Source organism: Oncorhynchus masou, chromosome 1 (genome assembly GCF_036934945.1).
Source record: "Oncorhynchus masou masou isolate Uvic2021 chromosome 1, UVic_Omas_1.1, whole genome shotgun sequence".
Classification (NCBI taxonomy): domain Eukaryota; kingdom Metazoa; phylum Chordata; class Actinopteri; order Salmoniformes; family Salmonidae; genus Oncorhynchus; species Oncorhynchus masou.
This window is the reverse complement of record NC_088212.1, coordinates 24,094,617-24,114,326: the sequence shown is the minus strand read 5'-3', so window position 1 is coordinate 24,114,326 and position 19,710 is coordinate 24,094,617. Positions and strand designations below refer to the sequence as shown.

Here is a 19,710-nt window from a genome sequence, read left to right as displayed (position 1 = left end):
AAACACTAGTCATATAATGCATGATCCTATAATTTTACGTTGGTGTACATCGCATCAAGCAGTGATGCGTTATGTCGACTGATGCTCAAAATAAACTTTTAAGCAAAGATTATTTACAGCTGTGCGACTAAATCTTTCAAATCCAGCTCGTAACCAGCCAAGAAAAAAAGGGAATTACAGTATGAGTTAGCTCAAGCGTATAGAAAGTGTTCGCTCTTGAACATCCCACCAAAACGCATTACCAAGAGCGAAAATTCAGCGTTGATACGATGTACTAGAACAAGTCCCAACGCACAGAATTGTGGGAATTTATGTAAAATTAAGATGGCAGCCGCCTGTGCGAGAACTCTCGGTAAGGTCGGCTGGCACATTTTGGAGTCTCCACCATGTCGTGCTGGGAATATTGCCTCCCTGATTCCAAGGGTCCCGCTACATGGATCGAGCAGGGCTTACAGAACAGGTGGTGCAGGATTCCGTTCCAAACTGCTCTTCAGCACACCTCTGCGCGGTGGCAGGGTCCTGGGGTGTGCGTTCCTGTTTGGAGGGGGGCTTGGCTTGTATCAAACAATAAAGCTCTCCGTCCACCATCACCTTGCTGAAGAAGATGTCAAGGTAATAATACTTGGCAAGAATATTAATGTGAAAAATATTTTCGTTACTGGCCATGTATACTTGAAGCACAGTAATCTTATGTTTGTCAGCTAACAACCTCTGTGGTGTACTTTTGTCAAGTAGCTTGCCCAATGTTACATCCTCAAATGTGCCAAATTTTGCGTTGTAAATGTATATGTAACGTTAATGAATGAAATGTACTTTTAACTGACGTCCCTGTCTTTCTCAGCCTTCTGTTGGTGGCCTGAAGTTGACCTTGTATCAGTACAAGACATGCCCGTTCTGCAGTAAAGTGCGAGCTTTCCTAGACTACCATGGACTTCCATATGAGATTGTGGAGGTCAACCCCGTCATGAGGAAGGAAATCAAGTGGTCAACTTACAGAAAAGTGCCAATTGTGATGGTGAATGATGATGTGGTAAGAGGGGACACAGTCACTCTGCATGACTTGGTATTATAGTTACAACGTACAGGTGTGTATGGGATGATGGGAAAACTTGTCAGGTGTTCTCTCTCTCTCCCCTTCTGTGCTCTTGACTCATCAGCAACTGAATGACTCCTCATTAATAATCAGTGCCTTGAAGACACAGTTGATGAGCAAGTAAGTAACTACCTCTATGAAAAGTGTTCTCTCGTTTTCTTTACATGAAGTGGTCTGATTTCTCTATCTCCCCCTTAGGGATAAAACCATCTCAGAAATTCTGCGCTGTTACCCAGAGATGAAAGCCGTCAATGAGAAGGGGAAAGAGGTGATCGAGTTCAACAACAAGTACTGGGTGATGGTGAATGAAGCTGAAGGTCAGACGATGTACCCCGAGAAAGATTCCAGAAAGTAGGTGAACACATTGGGTGCCAAATTACTGCTGACCATATAATGGCCAAAAATCATTCCGTGCATGGGTCATTCATGAAAATACATGTATGTCTGTCCAAATCTCTCTAAAGGTGTACATACATCACTACTCTTTTTAGATTATGATATTGCTTCTTCCAGTTACAGATAGGCCTGCGCCCATCAAACTGACTGTTAGCACTACCAAATCCCCATGGATAGATTAACTAAAAAACTATGGCTGAGAGGGATAAGGCATAGAAGATAAGTCTTCCAACTCCGCAGATTGGCAAACATACAGTAAATTGAGATCAGTAAACAAAAAGGAGAAAATATACCATGGAACAAAGATGATAGGTAAAAGCTCTGGAGTACCTTAAATGAAATTCTTGGGTAAAAAAAGCAAACTTGGCTCCATCCTTCATTGAGGCAGATGGCTTGTTCATAACAAAACCCTTTGATATATTCACTTAAACTTTTCATTGTTGACCAGATTAGCAAATTTAGGCATCACATGCAAACAACAAACGCTGAGTCTTCATATTCATGCATAACGGACCAAATAATGAAAGACAAGCAGTGTCGTTTTGAGTTCGGCAATGTTGGTGTAGCAGAGGTGAACAAAGTTGTTGCTGTAGGAGAGGTGAACAAAGTTGTTGCTGTAGGAGAGGTGAACAAAGTTGTTGCTGTAGGAGAGGCTATCCATGCTTCCTTATCCATCCTTGCTATCCATAAATAAGGACAAGCATCCTGGTACCGACAACCTGGATTGTAAATTGCTGAAGTTGGTAGCAGAATACATTGGGACTCCTGTTTGCTACATCTTCCGTTTAAGTCTAGATGACGGTGTGTGCCCTCGGGCCTGGAGGGAGGCAAAGGTCATTCCGCTGCCCAAGAATGGCAAAGCACCCTTTAATGGTTCAAACAGCTGACCAATCAGCCTGTTGCCGGTGCTTAGCAAACTGTTGGAAAAATCATGTTTAACCAAATACAATGTTATTTTACAGAAAAACAATGAAGACTTTCAGCATGCGCATAGGGAAGGGCACCTAATAACATGCCCGGCACTGACACATGACTGATGATTCGCTGAAAGAAATGAATAAAAAGATTGTGGGAGCTGTTTTGTTAAATTTCAGTGCAGCTTTTGATATCATTGATCATAACCTATTGCTGAATACAGAGGTGTTATGGATTTACATTCTCTGCCTAATCATTGCCTGAGTTACCTATTTACACTGAACAAAAATATAAACGCAAGATATAAAGTGTTGGTCCCATGTTTCATGGGTCCCATGTTTCATGAGCTGAAATAAAATTTTCCATATGCACAGAAAGCTTATTTCTCAGAAATGGTGTGCACATTTTTACATCCCTGTTAGTGAGCATTTCTCCTTTGCCAAGATAATCCTTCCACCTGCCACACCACAGGTGGCATATCAAGAAGCTGATTAAACAGCATGATCATCACACAGGTGCTTCGGTGGGGACAATAAAACGTCACTAAAATGTGCAGTTTTGTCACACAACGCTACATATGTTTCAAGTTGAGGGAGCACTCAATTAGCATGCTGACTGCATGAATATCCTCCACGGATGTTGCCAGAGAATTTAATGTTAATTTTTCTACCATAAGCCGCCTCTAACGTCTTTTTAGAGAATTTGGCAGTACGTCTAACCGGCCTCACCGCCGCAGATCACCTGTACCCACACCAGCCCAGGACCTCCACATCTGACTTCTTTACTTGCGGGATCGTCTGAGACCAGCCACTCGGACAGCTAATTAAACGGCGGGTTTGCACAACTGAAGAATTTCTGCACAAACTGTCATAAACAGTCTCTGGGAAGCTCATCTGCATGCTCATTGTCCTCACCAGGGTCTTGACCTGATTGCAGTTCGGCATCGTAACCGACTTCAGTGGGCAAATGCTCTTCACGGATGAATCCCAGTTTCAACTGTACCGGGCAAATGGCAGACAGCGTATAGGGTGTTGTGTGGCTGACTGTTTGCTGATGTCAACATTATGAACAGAGCGCCTCATGGTGGGGTTATGGTATGGGCAGGCATAAGCTACGGACAATGAACACAATTGCATTTTATCAATGGCAATCTGAATGCACAGAGTTACCGTTATGAGATCCTGAGGCCCATTGTCGTGCCATTCATCCTCCTCCAACACCTCATGTTTCAGCATGATAATGCACTGTCCCATGACGCAAGGATCTGTACACAATTCCTGGTGGCTGAAGATGTCCCATTTCTTCCATGGCCTGCATACTCACCAAACATATCACTCATTGAGCATGTTTGGGATGCTCTGGATCAACGTGTACGACATCGTGTTCCAGTTCCCGCCAATATCCAGCAACTTCACACAGCCATTGAAAGGAGTGGGACAACATTCAGCAGCTTGATCAACTCTATTTGAATGAGATGTAAACTGCAGCTCAGTAAATTCTTAGAAATGGTTGCATATTGTGTTTATTTTTATTCAGTGTATTAATGGATGTCTAATGGAATTCGGTTGTACCAAATTTTTCCTAATGACCTTCCTTTGAATAAAGCCTGTGTCTATGTATGCTGATGACTCAACCGTGTACAAGTCAGCTACGACAGTCAAATAAATAACTGACACCCTTAACATAGAGCTCCAGTCAGTTTTAGAATTGGTAACTAGCAATTGACTGGTACTAAATGTTTAAAAAACTAAAAGCACCTTTTTTTGGGACAAATCACTCAAGCCTAAACCTCATCTAGATCGATTACTGAATAATGTGTTGATTCAGCAAGTTGAAGAGACTAACCTTCTGGGTGTAACACTAGATGGCAAGCTGGCATGGTGAAAACATATACTGTAGACTCAATGGTTGCTAAAATGGGAAGAAATCTGTTCATGATAAGGTATTGCTCTGCTTTCTTGACATCTAAATCAACCAGACAGGTCCCACAGGCCCTAGTTTTGTCACAGCTGGACTACTGCCCAGTGGTGCGGCAAAGAAGGACATTGCAGTGGGTCCAGAACAGAGCAGCGTGTATTGCACTTACTGTAGATGTACACAGAGGGAGAATGTCAGTGGTATGTATTCATGTCAATCTCTCCTGGCTCAAAGTTGAGAGATTTGACTGCATCACAATTGGTCTTTGTACAAGGTGTTGATGGTTTAAATGTACTGAACTGTCTGCACATAGTTCAGACACTCAACGGTGCCACACAAGACATGCAGCCAGAGGTCTCTTCACAGTTCCCAGGTCCAGAACAGAGGCAGTGAAACACAGTATTAAGTAGAGCCATGACTACATGGAAGTCTCTGCCACCCCAGGTAACTCAAGCGAGCAATAAAAACAGATTTTTAAAAAACAGATAAAAGATCTTATGTTGCGAAGGGGACTGTCAAGGCAGACATTTGTATATACAAAAGTATGTGGACATCCCTTCAAATTAGTAGATTGGGCTATTTTAGCCACATCTGTTGCTGACAGATGTATAAAATCCAGCACACAGCTATGCAATCTCCATAGACAAACATTGTCAGTAGAATGGCCTTACTGAAGAGCTCAGTGACTAACAATGTGGCACCGTCATCGGATGCCACCAAGTGGAAACATCTAGGAGCAACACCGGTTCAGCTGCGAAGTGGTAGGCCACACAAACTCAGACAATGGGACCACCAAGTGCTGACGCGCTTGACACAAAAACTGTCCCCTCGGTTGCAACACTCACTACCGAGGGTCAAACTGCTTTTGGAAACAACGTCAACACAATAACTGCTTGTCGGGAGCTTAATGAAATGGGTTTCCATGGCTGAGTGGCCGCACACAAGCATAAGATTACCATATGCAATGCCAAGCGTCGGCTGGAGTAGTGTAAAGCTTGCCACCATTGGTCTCTGGAGCAGTGGAAACGCGTTCTCTGGAGTGATGAATCACTCTTCACCATCTGGCATGTCCGACAGACGAATCTGGGTTTGGCGGATGCCGGGAGAATGCTACATGCCCCAATGCATGGTGCCAACTGTAAAGTTTGGTGGAGGAGGAATAATGGTCTGGGGTTGTTTTTTCATGGTTCAGGTTAGGCCCCTTTTGTTCCAGTGAAGGGAAATCTTAATGCTACATTATACAATGGCATTCTAGGGGATTTTGTGCTTCCAACTTTGTGGCAACAGTTTGGGGAAGGCCCTTTTTCCTGTTTCAGCATAATGCCCCCATGCACAAAGCGAAGTCCATACAGAAATGATTTGGCAAGAACTGTGTGGAAGAACTTGACTGGCCTGCACAGAGCACTCAACCCTATCGAACGTCGACTGCGAGCCTGGCCTAATCGCCCAACATCAGTACCCAACCTCACTAATGCTCTTGTGGCTGAATGGAAGCAAGTCCCTGCTGTAATGTTCTATCATCTAGTGGAAATCCCAGAAGAGTGGAGGCTGTTATAGCAGCAAAGGGGACCAACTCCATATTAATGCCCATGATTTTGTAATGAGATATTTGACGAGCAGGTGTCCACATACTTATGGTCATGTAGTGTATTTTGTATTGTGTTATGTATTTTACTTGTTTTGTTTCCTGTTTGGATCCCAGGAAGAGTAGTAATTGGGGATGCTAATATAATACATGTCAAGCATTAGTTAGGCTTAAATGTCCCTTTCGCTTATTCTCTTTCCCTTCAAACTGCTTTAGGGAGGAGATCAAATGGCGTAAGTGGGCAGATGATTGGCTGGTGCACCTGATCTCGCCCAATGTTTACCGGACCACTGGAGAGGCCCTGGCCTCCTTTGACTATATCGTCCGTGAGGGCAAGTTTGGCACTTATGAGGGATTCTTTGCAAAGTATGTTGGAGCAGCTGCCATGTTTGTCATCTCAAAAAGACTGAAAAGTAGGTGGGTGTCCCAATAAAAAAAGATGATCTGGTTTTGTACATGTATACAGTTTTTGTAAATAGTTCTTGATTAAGTGGATTTTTCTGAATAACCAGCCAATGTTTGGTGATGAGCTCTGTTTTATATTAAACCCCTCTATCCTGCAGACACAACCTGCAGGATGACGTGAGACAGGATCTGTACAAGGCAGTCAATGAGTGGGTGGTGGCCATTGGCAAGAAGAGGAAGTTCATGGGTGGAGACCAGCCCAATCTGGCTGACCTGGTAAGAGCACCACATGTCATGTGAAGTATTATCTTAGACTTCTATAACTTGTATTGTCTTATGCAGTTTTGCTGATGAGACTTTTGTTTGGCTTTTTGTTTACTATAGACAAATAGTAAACAGGAAGTGTTTGCTAATTTTGTCCATGACTCTTCTCTCTGCAGGCAGTGTATGGGATCCTGAGAGTGATGGAGGGTCTTGAGGCCTGGGATGACATGATGGAGAACACCAAGGTGAAGAGCTGGTACAGACGAATGGAGAAAGCTACAAAAAGCCACAAGGGCCAAACTGACCCTGCTCTAAATATTGACCAGCACTAGGAGATCTGATTGAATAGCACTTCCAGCCCTCACTTAATCAGGAGATGTGAAGAGTTATTGCATTAAGGAGAGATGGGTGAAAAAAATGCTATACATTGGTCATGATGCAATTCACAGAAATTGACTTCTCTAGCTAATATGGATTAGGCAAAAGGCCAACCTCTTGATTTATTTCCTGTGAAAATGCACCCAAATTATGTGTTAATTTGCTTGAATAAACTTGCAGCAGCAAGCCGTTTAGTTGTAGATCCTTGATTACTGTGGCATTCTGTCTACCTGGTGTCAAGGCTGCAGTAACATGTGCACTGAGTATACTAAACATTAAGAACACCTGCTCTTTCCATGAGTCTGACCAGGTGGAAGCTATGAACCTTATTGTCTCTTAATAAATCCCCTTCAGTGGGGAGGAGACAGGTTAAAGAATTTTAAGCCTTGGGACAATTCAGGCATGTGTGTGTTTTTTTATTTTATTTTACCAGGCAAGTCAGTTAAGAACAAATTCTTATTTTCAATGACGGCCTAGGAACAGTGGGTTAACTGCCTGTTCAGGGGCAGAATGACAGATTTGTACCTTGTCAGCTCGGGGGTTTGAACTTGCAACCTTCCGGTTACTAGTCAAACTCTAACCACTAGGCTACCCTGTGTGCCATTCAGAGGGTGAATGGGCAAGACAAAATATTTAAGTGCCTTTGAATGGTAGAAGGTGCCAGGCGCACTGGTTTGTGTCAAGAACTGCAACACTGTTGGATTTTTCACGCTCAACAGTTTCCTGTGTATATCAAGAATGGTTCACCACCCAACTTGACACAACTGAGGTCGACATGGGCCAGCATCCCTGTGGAACTCTTTCGACACCTTGTAGAGTCCATGTCCCGGCGAATTGAGGCCATTTTGAGGGCTTAAGGGGAGACAACATTAGATGTTCCTAATGTTTGGTATAGTCAGTGTATATAACATAAGTAAAACCAAATTAGCAGCTTTAAATTTACATTGCATCTGTGTAAACATTGTCAAATACCTCCTATACACAGTCTTAGCATTTTGGTTTACATTTTTTCGACCCCATTCAGTTTTCCAATATACTTGAAGGTTAAAATGATTGCACGAGCTAACATGACTTAGTTTAATTAGCTACATCTGATAATCAGTATATTATTTTCCTCAGGGTTTGAATTCCCCGTAAAAAAAATGCACAGTAATCCTGTTTCAAGATTCTTTCATCTGTTAACTTCTTGACTGATGCTAATTCTTCCTCATTGTTGTTCTTGAGGGTTCCAGTTATAGCCAGATTAATTACATTATCATTCTTATCAACTATGCAGGGTGTAGGAAGTGAAATGATTGTTATAATTTGGCAGCATCCATTGGACAAAGTGGTACCGAGACTCCTAACCAATTTAAAAACACCCCAATGATGTTCATACATGTAAAAATGTTCAATAAAAATAAGTTAACTGATAATGTATCATGTTCTCATTCAGGAACACTACATTGTTCTATTTTGCAAGATATGGCTATAACATTTCATACTTTGCAAGTTACACAAGTATTCTCTAGAATTATTTGTATGTATATACACTATAAAAACATGAGCAAATTACATGTCTATGAACAAATGTTTGTGGATTACCTTCCATTATCTACGACAACACTGACAATATGACTTGAACAGTGGATGTCATGATCGTTACTGGTTCTAAAAGTAAATCAACAAATAAGAACAGAAAGACAAGAAAGGAAGTCACATTCTCAAAACCTTAAGGGACAGAAATCCATCCAATAAAAATACCCCATAGGTTGAAATTTACAAGTAATGCAATATGACTTTGGCGAACTCGAAAGATTATCACTGCAGTGAATGAGAAAAGAGGAAACAATATGACAGGGGAAAAAACCTTGAACCATACACCGCAAGAAGCCACATTAACTACTTTAAATGATCTTCTCAACAACGGTAAGGAACAATGACTCTGTAAATCTAGCACTAAGAATAACCATTTTATCCAATGTTGCATTCATGATACTGGCCATGATATATGCAAATTTAGTTTTGGCATACGATACAGTGCATTTGGAAAGTATTCAAACACCTTGACTTTTTCCACATTTTGTTACGTTACAGCCTTATTCTAAAATAGATTAAATAAATAAAAACAAAGCAAATTTGAGGAAAACGCTACCCAAGTTCTACCAACACATTGACTGTAGCACTCACTGAGAAAACACACCACTGCTACTCAGATTTTCAAAATGGCTACAAGGTCCTCCCCCATCCTCCCTTCGGCAAATCTGATCACGACTCAATTTTGCTCCTCCCTTCCTATAGGTAGAAATTCAAACAGGATGTACCCGTGCTAAGGACTATTCAACGCTGGTCTGGACCAATCGGAATCCACGCTTCAAGATTGTTTTGATCACGTGGACTGGGGTATGTTTCGGGTAGCCTCATAACCAGAAACTGTGGATAGAGGGCAGCAATCGCACAAAACTGAAAGCGCAAACTACCACATTTAACCATGGCAAGGTGACTGGGAATATGGCCGAATACAAACAGTGTAGTTATTCCCTCCGTAGTGCAATCAAATAGACAAAATGTCAGTATAGAGAAAGTGGAGTTGCAATTCAACGGCTCAGACACGTGACGTATGTGGCAGGGTCTACAAACTATCATGGACTTCAAAGGGAAAACCAGCCACGTTGTGGACACCGACGTCTTGCTTCCAGACAAGCTAAACACCTTTGTCCACCTTGAGGATAACACTGCCACCGACACGGCCTGCTACCAAGGACTGTGGGCTCTCCTCCGTGGCCGACACGTGTAAGACATTTAAGCGTGTTAACCCTGCCAGCTCAGACGGAATCCCAAGCCGCGTCCTCAGATCATGCCCAGACCAGCTGGAGTGTTTACAGACATATTCAATCTCTCCCTATCCCAGTCTGCTGTCTGCACTTGCTTCAAGATGTCCACCATTGTTCCTCTACCCAAGAAAGCAAAGGTAACTGAACTAAATGACTATCGCCCCATAGCACTCACTTCTGTCATCATGAAGTGCTTTGAGAGGCTAGTTAAGGACCACCCCTCTACCTTACCTGACACCCTAGGCTCACTTCAATTTGCTTACCGCCCCAATAGATACACAGACGATGCAATCGCCATTGCACTGCCCTATCCCATCTGGACAAAAATAATATCTATGTAAGAATGCTGTTCATTGACTCTAGCTCAGCATTCAATACTAGTACCCTCCAAGCTCATTATTAACTCGAGGCCCTGGGTCTGAACCTCGCCCTGTGCAACTGGATCCTGGACTTCCTGACAGGCCACCCCAGGTGGTGAAGGTAGACAACACCTCCACTTCACTGATCCTCAACACAGGGGCCCCACAACTCCAACTCAATCAACAAGTTTGCAGATGAGAACAGCAGTAGGCCTGACTACCAACAATAACAAGATAGTGGTGCGGTCTGCTCAATGCATCACCAGGGGCAAACTACCTTCTCTCCAGGACACCTACAGCACCCAATGTCACAGGAAGGCCAAAAAGATCATCATGGACAACAACCTCCTGAGCCACTGCCTGTTCACCCCACTATCATCCAGATCGCGAGGTCAGTACAGGTGCATCAAAACAGCTTCTATCGCAAGGCCATCACTCGTCGGCTTCCACGTAACCCTGCACCTTAGAGGCTGCTGCCCTATGTATATATACTTGAAATCACTGGGCACTTTAATAATGTTTAATATTTTTGCTTTACTCATCTCATACTGTTTTCTATTCTACTGTATTTTAGTCTATGTCACTCCAACATTGCCCATCCTAATATTTAACTATTCCTTAATTCCATTATTTGACTTTTAGGTTTGTGTGTATTTCTGTGAGTTGTTAAATATTACTGCACTTTTGGAGCTAGAAACACAAGCATTTCACTACACCTGCAATGACATCTGCTAAACATGTGTATGTGACCAATCAAATTTGATTTGATTAAACATCAGGCACTGTATGGAAGACACATTGGATTGTAAAAGAGACTAAACAGACCAATAGTCCTGTTTCTCCACCAGTTCAAATTCAAGGTCATGTGAATTCACCACAAACTTCTCGGCCAGTTTGTAACTGACAAAGTCTTGCCGTTATGCTGTTGGGATGCTGGGAGGTGGACACAGACTTCCCTCCAGACACCACCAATCGCCCAGACAACAGCTTGTCAATCTTGTCAAAAATGTCACTGAGCTTGGAACCTGGATATTTGACAAACATGCCGCAGACAATTTCAATCTCACATGTTAAAGCAATGTTTACCTTCTTTCACTGTACCACAGACATGAGTGTCATTATTAGTCTCTGATCCATGTCCATTACCCACAGACGCACCTGAGATCTGGCTGACATTCTTACCTTATTTTTCTGAAACATAAAAAAAACTAAGCAATATGAATTTTGCCATTCATTTTTAATGCAGCTTTTAATGTGAAGGTGTATCATAAAGTGGGTACTGCATGTTCCTATAACGGCATTTCTTATTCATGCAGGATCAACCAACCTGAATATCCTTAGGGTTGTTCAGGCCTTCAAAAGACTGTGCGCACTGGTTAGCTGAGGCCTGGAGCTCTTGGTACTACTGGTTAGCTGAGGCCTGGAGCTCTTGGTACCACTGGTTAGCTGAGGCCTGGAGCTCTTGGTACCACTGGTTAGCTGAGGCCTGGAGCTCTTGGTACCACTGGTTAGCTGAGGCCTGGAGCTCTTGGTACCACTGGTTAGCTGAGGCCTGGAGCTCTTGGTACCACTGGTTAGCTGAGGCCTGGAGCTCTTGGTACCACTGGTTAGCTGAGGCCTGGAGCTCTTGGTACCACTGGTTAGCTGAGGCCTGGAGCTCTTGGTACCACTGGTTAGCTGAGGCCTGGAGCTCTTGGTACCACTGGTTAGCTGAGACCTGGAGCTCTTGGTACCATTGGTTCGCTGAGGCCTGGAGCTCTTGGTACCATTGGTTTGGTAGCACTGGTTAGGCCTGGTAGCACTGGGTACCACTGGTTAGCTGAGGCCTGGAGCTGGTACCACTGGTTAGCTGAGGTCTGGAGCTTTTGGTACCACTGGTTAGCTGAGGTCTGGAGCTCTTGGTACCACTGGTTAGCTGAGGTCTGGAGCTCTTGGTACTGGTTAGCTGAGGTCTGGTTACCACTGGTTAGCTGAGGCCTGGAGCTCTTGGTACCACTGGTTAGCTGAGGCCTGGAGCTCTTGGTACCACTGGTTAGCTGAGGCCTGGAGCTCTTGGTACCACTGGTTAGCTGAGGCCTGGAGCTCTTGGTACCACTGGTTAGCTGAGGCCTGGAGCTTTTGGTACCACTGGTTAGCTGAGACCTGGAGCTCTTGGTACCACTGGTTCGCTGAGGCCTGGAGCTCTTGGTACCACTGGTTCGCTGAGACCTGGAGCTCTTGGTACCACTGGTTAGCTGAGGCCTGGAGCTCTTGGTACCACTGGTTCGCTGAGGCCTGGAGCTTTTGGTACCACTGGTTAGCTGAGGCCTGGAGCTCTTGGTACCACTGGTTAGCTGAGGCCTGGAGCTCTTGGTACCACTCTGCTTGCTTTAGTCTACAGGCCTTTGGAAGAAGAGAGCTTTTTATTTTATTTTACCCCTTTTTCCTCCCCAATCCAATTGGTAGTTACAATCTTGTACCATCACTGCAACTCCCGTACGGACTCGGGAGAGGCGAAGGTCGAGATACACTGCTCGCTTAACCCGGAAGCCAGACGCACCAATGTGTCGGAGGAAACACCGTACAAGTGGTGACCAAAGTCAGCTTGCAGCAGTGGTGGAAAAAGTACCAATTGTCATACTTGAGTAAAAGTAAACATACATTAATAGAAAATCACTCAAATGAAAGGCACCCAGTAAAATCCTACTTGAGTAAAAGTATTTGGTTTTAAATATACTTAAGTATCAAAAGTAAAAGTATAAATAATTTCAAATTCCTTATTTAAGAAAATCAGGCGGCACCATTTTCTTGTTTTTTTAAATTTACGGATAGCCAGGGACATGCTGCAACCCTCAAGACATAATTTACAAATTAAGAATGTATTTAGTGAGTCTGCCACATCAGAGGCAGTAGGGACGACCAGCAATGTTCTCTTGATAATTGTGTGAATTAGATCATTTTTCTATCCTGCTAAGCATTCAAAATGTAACAAGTACTTTTCGGTGTCAGGGAAAATGTATGGAGTAAAAAGTACATAATTTTCTTTAGGAATGTAATGAAGTATAAGTTTAAAGTTGTCAAAAATATAAATAGTAAAGTACAGGTACCCCAAAAAACTACTTAAGTAGTACTTTCAAGTATTTTTACATCACTGGCTTGCAGGCACCCGGCCCGCCACAAGGAGTCGCGGCCCGACACCTGGCCGGCCAAACCCTCCCCTAATCCGGATGACGCTGGGCCTATTGTGCGCTGCCTCATGGGTCTCCTGGTAATGGCCGGCTGTGAGACAGCCTGGGATCAAACCAGGGTCTGTAGTGACGCCTTAGACCGCTGCAGCACTCGGCAGAACAATGCTTTTAAACCGATTTGTTAAATTCCTAACCTTTCACTCATTCGTATCCAAACTAAAACATTCCTGACTTTCCTTTTATCCATCCATTTATCCTCCCTCTCCTTACCCTTATTCCGTGCTTTCTCTTTGGCTGACAGAGCTGCATTCTTCTTCTGCTCCTCCTGCTGGGCCTGGAGCTCTGCCAACTTCCTGCGCTCCTATTCCTCCCGCTGCTCTTTCCTCGTCACCTGGGCAGCAGCGTCCTGCAACACCCGGATCAGTGACCTCATCTCATGCAGTGCCCGCTCTGCCACCATCCTGTTCTCCACACTGGAGAACTCTCCCTACACAAGCACACAGCCACTTACACATATTGAGCAGAGCAGGGACATAAAACAGGATCGCAACAATGGAGATGTTTACTTTCCCCCATAGTCTGATGATGAACCATGATGGAAGAGTTCCACCATTTGACATGTGGTGCTATAATGTCTATTGAAAGTGAAATTTAGGCCATTCAAGACTCATGCCATTATAGATGAATGAAAAATAGGATCTCACTGACCTCAGCTGTCGTGCGCACCACCTCCGACACTTGGGAGCATAGATGGTTGACGCGGGTGCTATAGGATGTGAGACCAGGGGTCGGGTCTGATTGGGTGGGTGCGGCCAGCTCCAGGAGCTGATTGAGTTGCAGTATCTCTTCCTGGATGGCGTTGAGAGTGCGTAATCTCTCCCTACCCTCCAGTTGTCTCTGCTTCTCAAGCTCCCCCTCCCGCAAACGCTGCTGCTCCTCCTCCCGCAGGCGCAGGTTCAGGATCTGTGGAGGAGGTTTTTCCATCTTTATCTGAACACTATTGTTTTGCATTTTGCCTTCTGAATTTCTAGTAGTTAAACTTTCAATACCTTTACTCTGTTTTTGTGCTCTTACAACTTCTCGTGGAGCCCAAGGCTTCTTTGTGTTCTCTTAAAGAAAGAACACAAGCAGCAAATGAGAAAGACAAGCAGCAAATGAGAAAGACAAGCAGCAAATGAAGATTGACATGTAACACATTTTCAGTCCTGTCACAGGGACAGAAGCCTAATGGTGGGTGAAAAGGAGACTATTTTTTTAGGTAAAACAAGCAGTTACTCTCTGTTCATCATGTCCCTCATACTCTGGTTCTCCTGCCTCTGCTTCAGCTCCATCAACTCCTCAAAGCGTTTGAGCTGCTCTGACTCACAACTCGCCACTGAAGCCCCAGCATCTCCTGCAGCTCCTGCCTCAGACTCAGTTTCATCTGCACCAGGACATTCAAGCCTCTAGATTAGGTTTGAAATGCTAACATAACATAATGCCATGATGGCTCCCACATATATAGTAAACAAACAGTGTTGGAGACAATATGTAACAGTGATATGTTGATTCATGAACAAACTAACTAAGAAAAAAACAGAAAGTAGCCTATGCAATCTTGGCGCGATGTTTCTTCACGCACATGCATGTCCTGCCATTTGAGTTGCTCTGGGAGACAGCAGGGAGATGGTGGGGTTGGAGACTGGACTGAGATCATCGCTGGCATCTGGGGCACTTTCTTCATCAACAACACGCATGCAGATTGATATTAAGAGAAATTTGTTATAATAGGTTAATAAGAATGTACAAAAATGGTGTGCAGTTAAAATATGGGAGAGTGACTTGCCTGCTCCTCTTCCTTCTTCGACCTGGGAGTGGGCTGATTATTGGCTGAAGGGTATGAGGTGCTTGAGGAGCTTGAAGAGACTGGGGTCTCCTCAGACAGGCTAGGGCTTGGGTCACGGGAAGCAAAAAAAAGGTCTTTTGAAGGGGACGAGGGCTTACATTAAGCCTCTTCAGGATGACGCCAGAGAGCGGGGACAAGCTGGGAGCTTCATTACAACCTGACAAAATTTCCTGCCGGAGACATGAGAAAGGATCATAATAAACTAGCTAGCAATATCACATTTAATGCAATGAAAGGCTGATTTCAAATATGTATCTAAATCTTAGACATGTCATAAGCTAGTCTGATTAATCATCCTGTAATACACAATTCATTGGTATATACAACCTGAGGCATTTGTGTGCAAAATTGTTTAAAATATTCCTTACAAGCCAGAATGCTGAATAAAATTACATTTAAATGTATTCTACCGGTTGTCTGTGCAGTTTGTCCTTCAGCTGCTCGAAATTTCAGACAATATAGACAGGAAAGTATTGTTTACCTGACTTCATAGAGAGCCATAGTTTTATTCAGGGGTAAAGTTAGTTTTGTATTGTATATTCGGTTCTCTCTCGTCAATGGATATTGAACCAAGCATGCCATGACAATAAAAAGGGTATATCCTGAATCTGGGGAAGAGAACAATCCACACCCAAGTGGATTGTTCTTCATTCTACCCTGATTCAGAATATACAATGTTCATTGTCATGGCATGCTTGGTCATTGTCTTATGTCAGATAGTGTGAGGATTCCCCCTGCACCGATCTGTCTCGTATCTAGCAAAGGTTCATGGAATAACTCAAAAGTAGTTCTACTACAATGTGCAGTCGAACATTCAAAAATATTACCTAGGTGACATCTGCTGAAACCCATTTCTGCCTCAAAACTATCTGAATGAATCTAAACTAAAACAATAAATGTCCATAATGTTGATGCTTTTTTGGTGAGGAAGACTTAGTCGCCCCATTTGACATTTAGCAAAGGATTATTTCACGTCAATGAGCAGTATTTCTGGAGTTTGACTATGGCACGAAAGCTAGCATAATTTTCCAACATTAGAGATAATGTTAGCTGAGCCGTCACTGAAATCCTTTTGACTGAAACAATGCTCCTAACCAGCTAGCTTAGGGTTGCAGATTTTGGGGAGTTTTCAGAGGTGGAAGATTTCTGTGGTAATTAATGGGAATATATGGGAATTAACAGGACTATGTGGAAATTAATATTAATACCATTTAATGTTTTAGATATTATGTTTGTGTTATGTTATAGATGTCTTTTGCATTGGGTATATTTATCATATCATATTGAGACAGAAATATAAACCTTTTACCTTATCATAAGTAGAAATAATTGAAAATGATGCAATCCTTCCAATAGAAGTAAAAAAAAAATGTAGGTACGAATTGAACATGAATTAAATGAGTTGACTCGTCACATGGGATGATTTCACTGAACAACAAAAGAAAGGGAATATTTAATGATCCCCAACGATCTATCGCATCTCCGAAAAACGCTTTCAACTAAAATGATAGTCTAGAAACTAAATCTTTGGTTGTCTTCCTCTCAGGCTTCCATGTCTTCTCCCTGGACCTCCTTAATGTCCACCTCTTGAACATCAGACTCTGAGGCCTCATCTTCACTGTCACTTTCCAACCTTGTTGAGGAGGGCTCGTTGTCAGGCTCAAAAAGCCTCAAATTTGCCAGGATGGCCACCAATTTTTCAACCCTTGTATTGGTCAGCCTGTTGCGTGCTTTGGTGTGTGTGTTCCCAAACAAGGACAAGTTGCACTCTGAGGCGGCTGATGTTGGTGGGATTTGGCGGATGATGGAGGCAACAGGGGAAAGAGCCTTAGATCCACAAAGTCACTTCCACCTGGTGGCTGATGAGATACAGTGCCTTGCAAAGTATTCGGCCCCCTTGAACTTTTCAACCTTTTGCCACATTTCAGGCTTCAAACATAAAGATATAAAACTGTATTTTTTGTGAAGAATCAACAACAAGTGGGACACAATCATGAAGTGGAACGACATTTATTGGATATTTCAAACTTTTTTAACAAATCAAACACTGAAAAATTGGGCGTGCAAAATTATTCAGCCCCTTTACTTTCAGTGCAGCAAACTCTCTCCAGAAGTTCAGTGAGGATCTCTGAATGATCCAATGTTGACCTAAATGACTAATGATGATAAATACAATCCACCTGTGTGTAATCAAGTCTCCGTATAAATGCACCTGCACTGTGATAGTCTCAGAGGTCCGTTAAAAGCGCAGAGAGCATCATGAATAACAAGGAACACACCAGGCAGGTCCGAGATACTGTTGTGAAGAAGTTTAAAGCCGGATTTGGATACAAAAAGATTTCCCAAGCTTTAAACATCCCAAGGAGCACTGTGCAAGCGATAATATTGAAATGGAAGGAGTATCAGACCACTGCAAATCTATCAAGACCTGGCCGTCCCTCTAAACTTTCAGCTTATACAAGGAGAAGACTGATCAAAGATGCAGCCAAGAGGCCCATGATCACTCTGGATGAACTGCAGAGATCTGCAGCTGAGGTGGGAGACTCTGACCATAGGACAACAATCAGTCGTATATTGCACAAATCTGGCCTTTATGGAAGAGTGGCAAGAAGAAAGCCATTTCTTAAAGATATCCATAAAAAGTGTTGTTTAAAGTTTGCCACAAGCCACCTGGGAGACACACCAAACATGTGGAAGAAGGTGCTCTGGTCAGATGAAACCAAAATTGAACTTTTTGGCAACAATGCAAAATGTTATGTTTGGCGTAAAAGCAACACAGCTCATCACAATGAACACACCATCCCCACTGTCAAACATGGTGGTGGCAGCATCATGGTTTGGGCCTGCTTTTCTTCAGCAGGGACAGGGAAGATGGTTAAAATTGATGGGAAGATGGATGGAGCCAAATACAGGACCATTCTGGAAGAAAACCTGATGGAGTCTGCAAAAGACCTGAGACTGGGACGGAGATTTGTCTTCCAACAAGACAATGATCCAAAACATAAAGCAAAATTTACAATGGAATGGTTCAAAAATAAACATATCCAGGTGTTAGAATGGCCAAGTCAAAGTCCAGACCTGAATCCAATCGAGAATCTGTGGAAAGAACTGAAAACTGCTGTTCACAAATGCTCTCCATCCAACCTCACTGAGCTCGAGCTGTTTTGCAAGGAGGAATGGGAAGAAATTTCAGTCTCTCGATGTGCAAAACTGATAGAGACATACCCCAAGCGACTTACAGCTGTAATCGCAGCAAAAGGTGGCGCTACAAAGTATTAACTTAAGGGGGCTGAATAATTTTGCACGCCCAATTTTTCAGTTTTTGATTTGTTAAAAAAGTTTGAAATATCCAATAAATGTCGTTCCACTTCATGATTGTGTCCCACTTGTTGTTGATTCTTCACAAAAAAATACAGTTTTATATCTTTATGTTTGAAGCCTGAAATGTGGCAAAAGGTCGCAAAGTTCAAGGGGGCCGAATACTTTCGCAAGGCACTATATGTTGGCACGACTGCGATATTGCATCTCCATCCCAAAGCCCTTGCTTGGAAGTGTACTTCACCAGACTGCCAAGAACCTTGCCCTCATCCAGGCCAAGGTGGCGAGACACGGTAGTAGGCCTTATTGATCTCTGCACCAGACAGGATGCTCTTGCCAGCATACTTGGGGTCCAACTTGTATGCTGCGGCATGGATGGGCTTCAGGCAGAAGTCTTCACGCTTTTTGATGTGTTTCAGAACTGCAGTTTCCTCTGCTTGGAGCAACAGTGAAGTGGGCAGGGCAGTATGGATTTCTCCAAAATATATCATCCAGGAGGATCCTCTTGACAGGGCTGTCCATATCGGCAGACTGTGATATTGCCATTTCTTGGAGACACTACTTCCCCTCCAGGAGACTGTAAAACATTTTTAAATGTTTTATTTCACCTTTATTTAAACAGGTAGGCTAGTTGAGAACAAGTTCTCATTTACAATTGTGACCTGGCCAAGATAAAACATAGCAATTTGACACATACAACAACACAGTTACACATGGAATAAACAAAACATACAGTCAATAATACAGTAGAACAAAAGAAAACAAAAAGTCTATATACAGTGAGTGCAAATTAGGTAAGGTATGGGAGTTAAGGCAGTAAATAGGCCATGGTGGCGAAGTAATCACAATATAGCAATTAAACACTGGAATGGTAGATGTGCAGAAGATGAATGTGCAAGTAGAGATACTGGGGTGCAAAGGAGCAAGATAAATAAAAAAATTAATGCAGTATGGGGATGAGGTAGATAGATGGGCTGTTTACATATGGGCTATATACAGGTACAGTGATCTGTGAGCTGCTCTGACAGCTGGTGATTAAAGCTAGTGAGGGAGATATGAACCTCCAGCTTGATTTTTGCAGAACTGGAAGGAAAGGCGACCAAACGAGGACATGGCTTTGGGGGTGACCAGTGAGATATACCTGCTGAAGCACGTGCTATGAGTGGGTGCTGCTATGGTGACCAGTGAGTTGAGACAAGGTGGGGCTTTACCTAG

The 19,710-nt window shown here is 43.2% G+C and overlaps 1 protein-coding gene and 1 long non-coding RNA gene across 2 annotated transcripts; both read left to right on the top strand.

Moving 5' to 3' along the window:
* Positions 1-294: 294 nt before the first annotated feature.
* On the top strand, positions 295-7,142 carry ptgesl (prostaglandin E synthase 2-like). Its single transcript, XM_064965905.1, has 7 exons — positions 295-612; positions 842-1,030; positions 1,158-1,213; positions 1,292-1,444; positions 6,123-6,323; positions 6,470-6,587; positions 6,752-7,142. The coding sequence occupies exons 1-7, from the start codon at positions 325-327 to the stop codon at positions 6,905-6,907; spliced, it is 1,161 nt and encodes a 386-aa protein (XP_064821977.1). The 5' UTR covers positions 295-324; the 3' UTR covers positions 6,908-7,142.
* Positions 7,143-9,357: 2,215 nt separating this feature from the next.
* On the top strand, positions 9,358-15,581 carry LOC135539751 (uncharacterized). Its single transcript, XR_010455664.1, has 2 exons — positions 9,358-10,516; positions 14,618-15,581. It is a non-coding gene; the product is annotated as an uncharacterized LOC135539751 (long non-coding RNA).
* The last annotated feature ends 4,129 nt before the right edge of the window (positions 15,582-19,710 follow it).

What these genes read in the sequence shown, in the direction of transcription:
- ptgesl (XM_064965905.1), top strand. Translation starts at nt 325, where the DNA reads ATGGCAGCCGCCTGTGCGAGAACTCTCGGTAAGGTCGGCTGGCACATT. An exon ending in TTGCTGAAGAAGATGTCAAG is followed by an intron (nt 613 to 841) that starts GTAATAATACTT and finishes TGTCTTTCTCAG; the next exon opens with CCTTCTGTTGGTGGCCTGAA. An exon ending in CCCGAGAAAGATTCCAGAAA is followed by an intron (nt 1,445 to 6,122) that starts GTAGGTGAACAC and finishes AAACTGCTTTAG; the next exon opens with GGAGGAGATCAAATGGCGTA.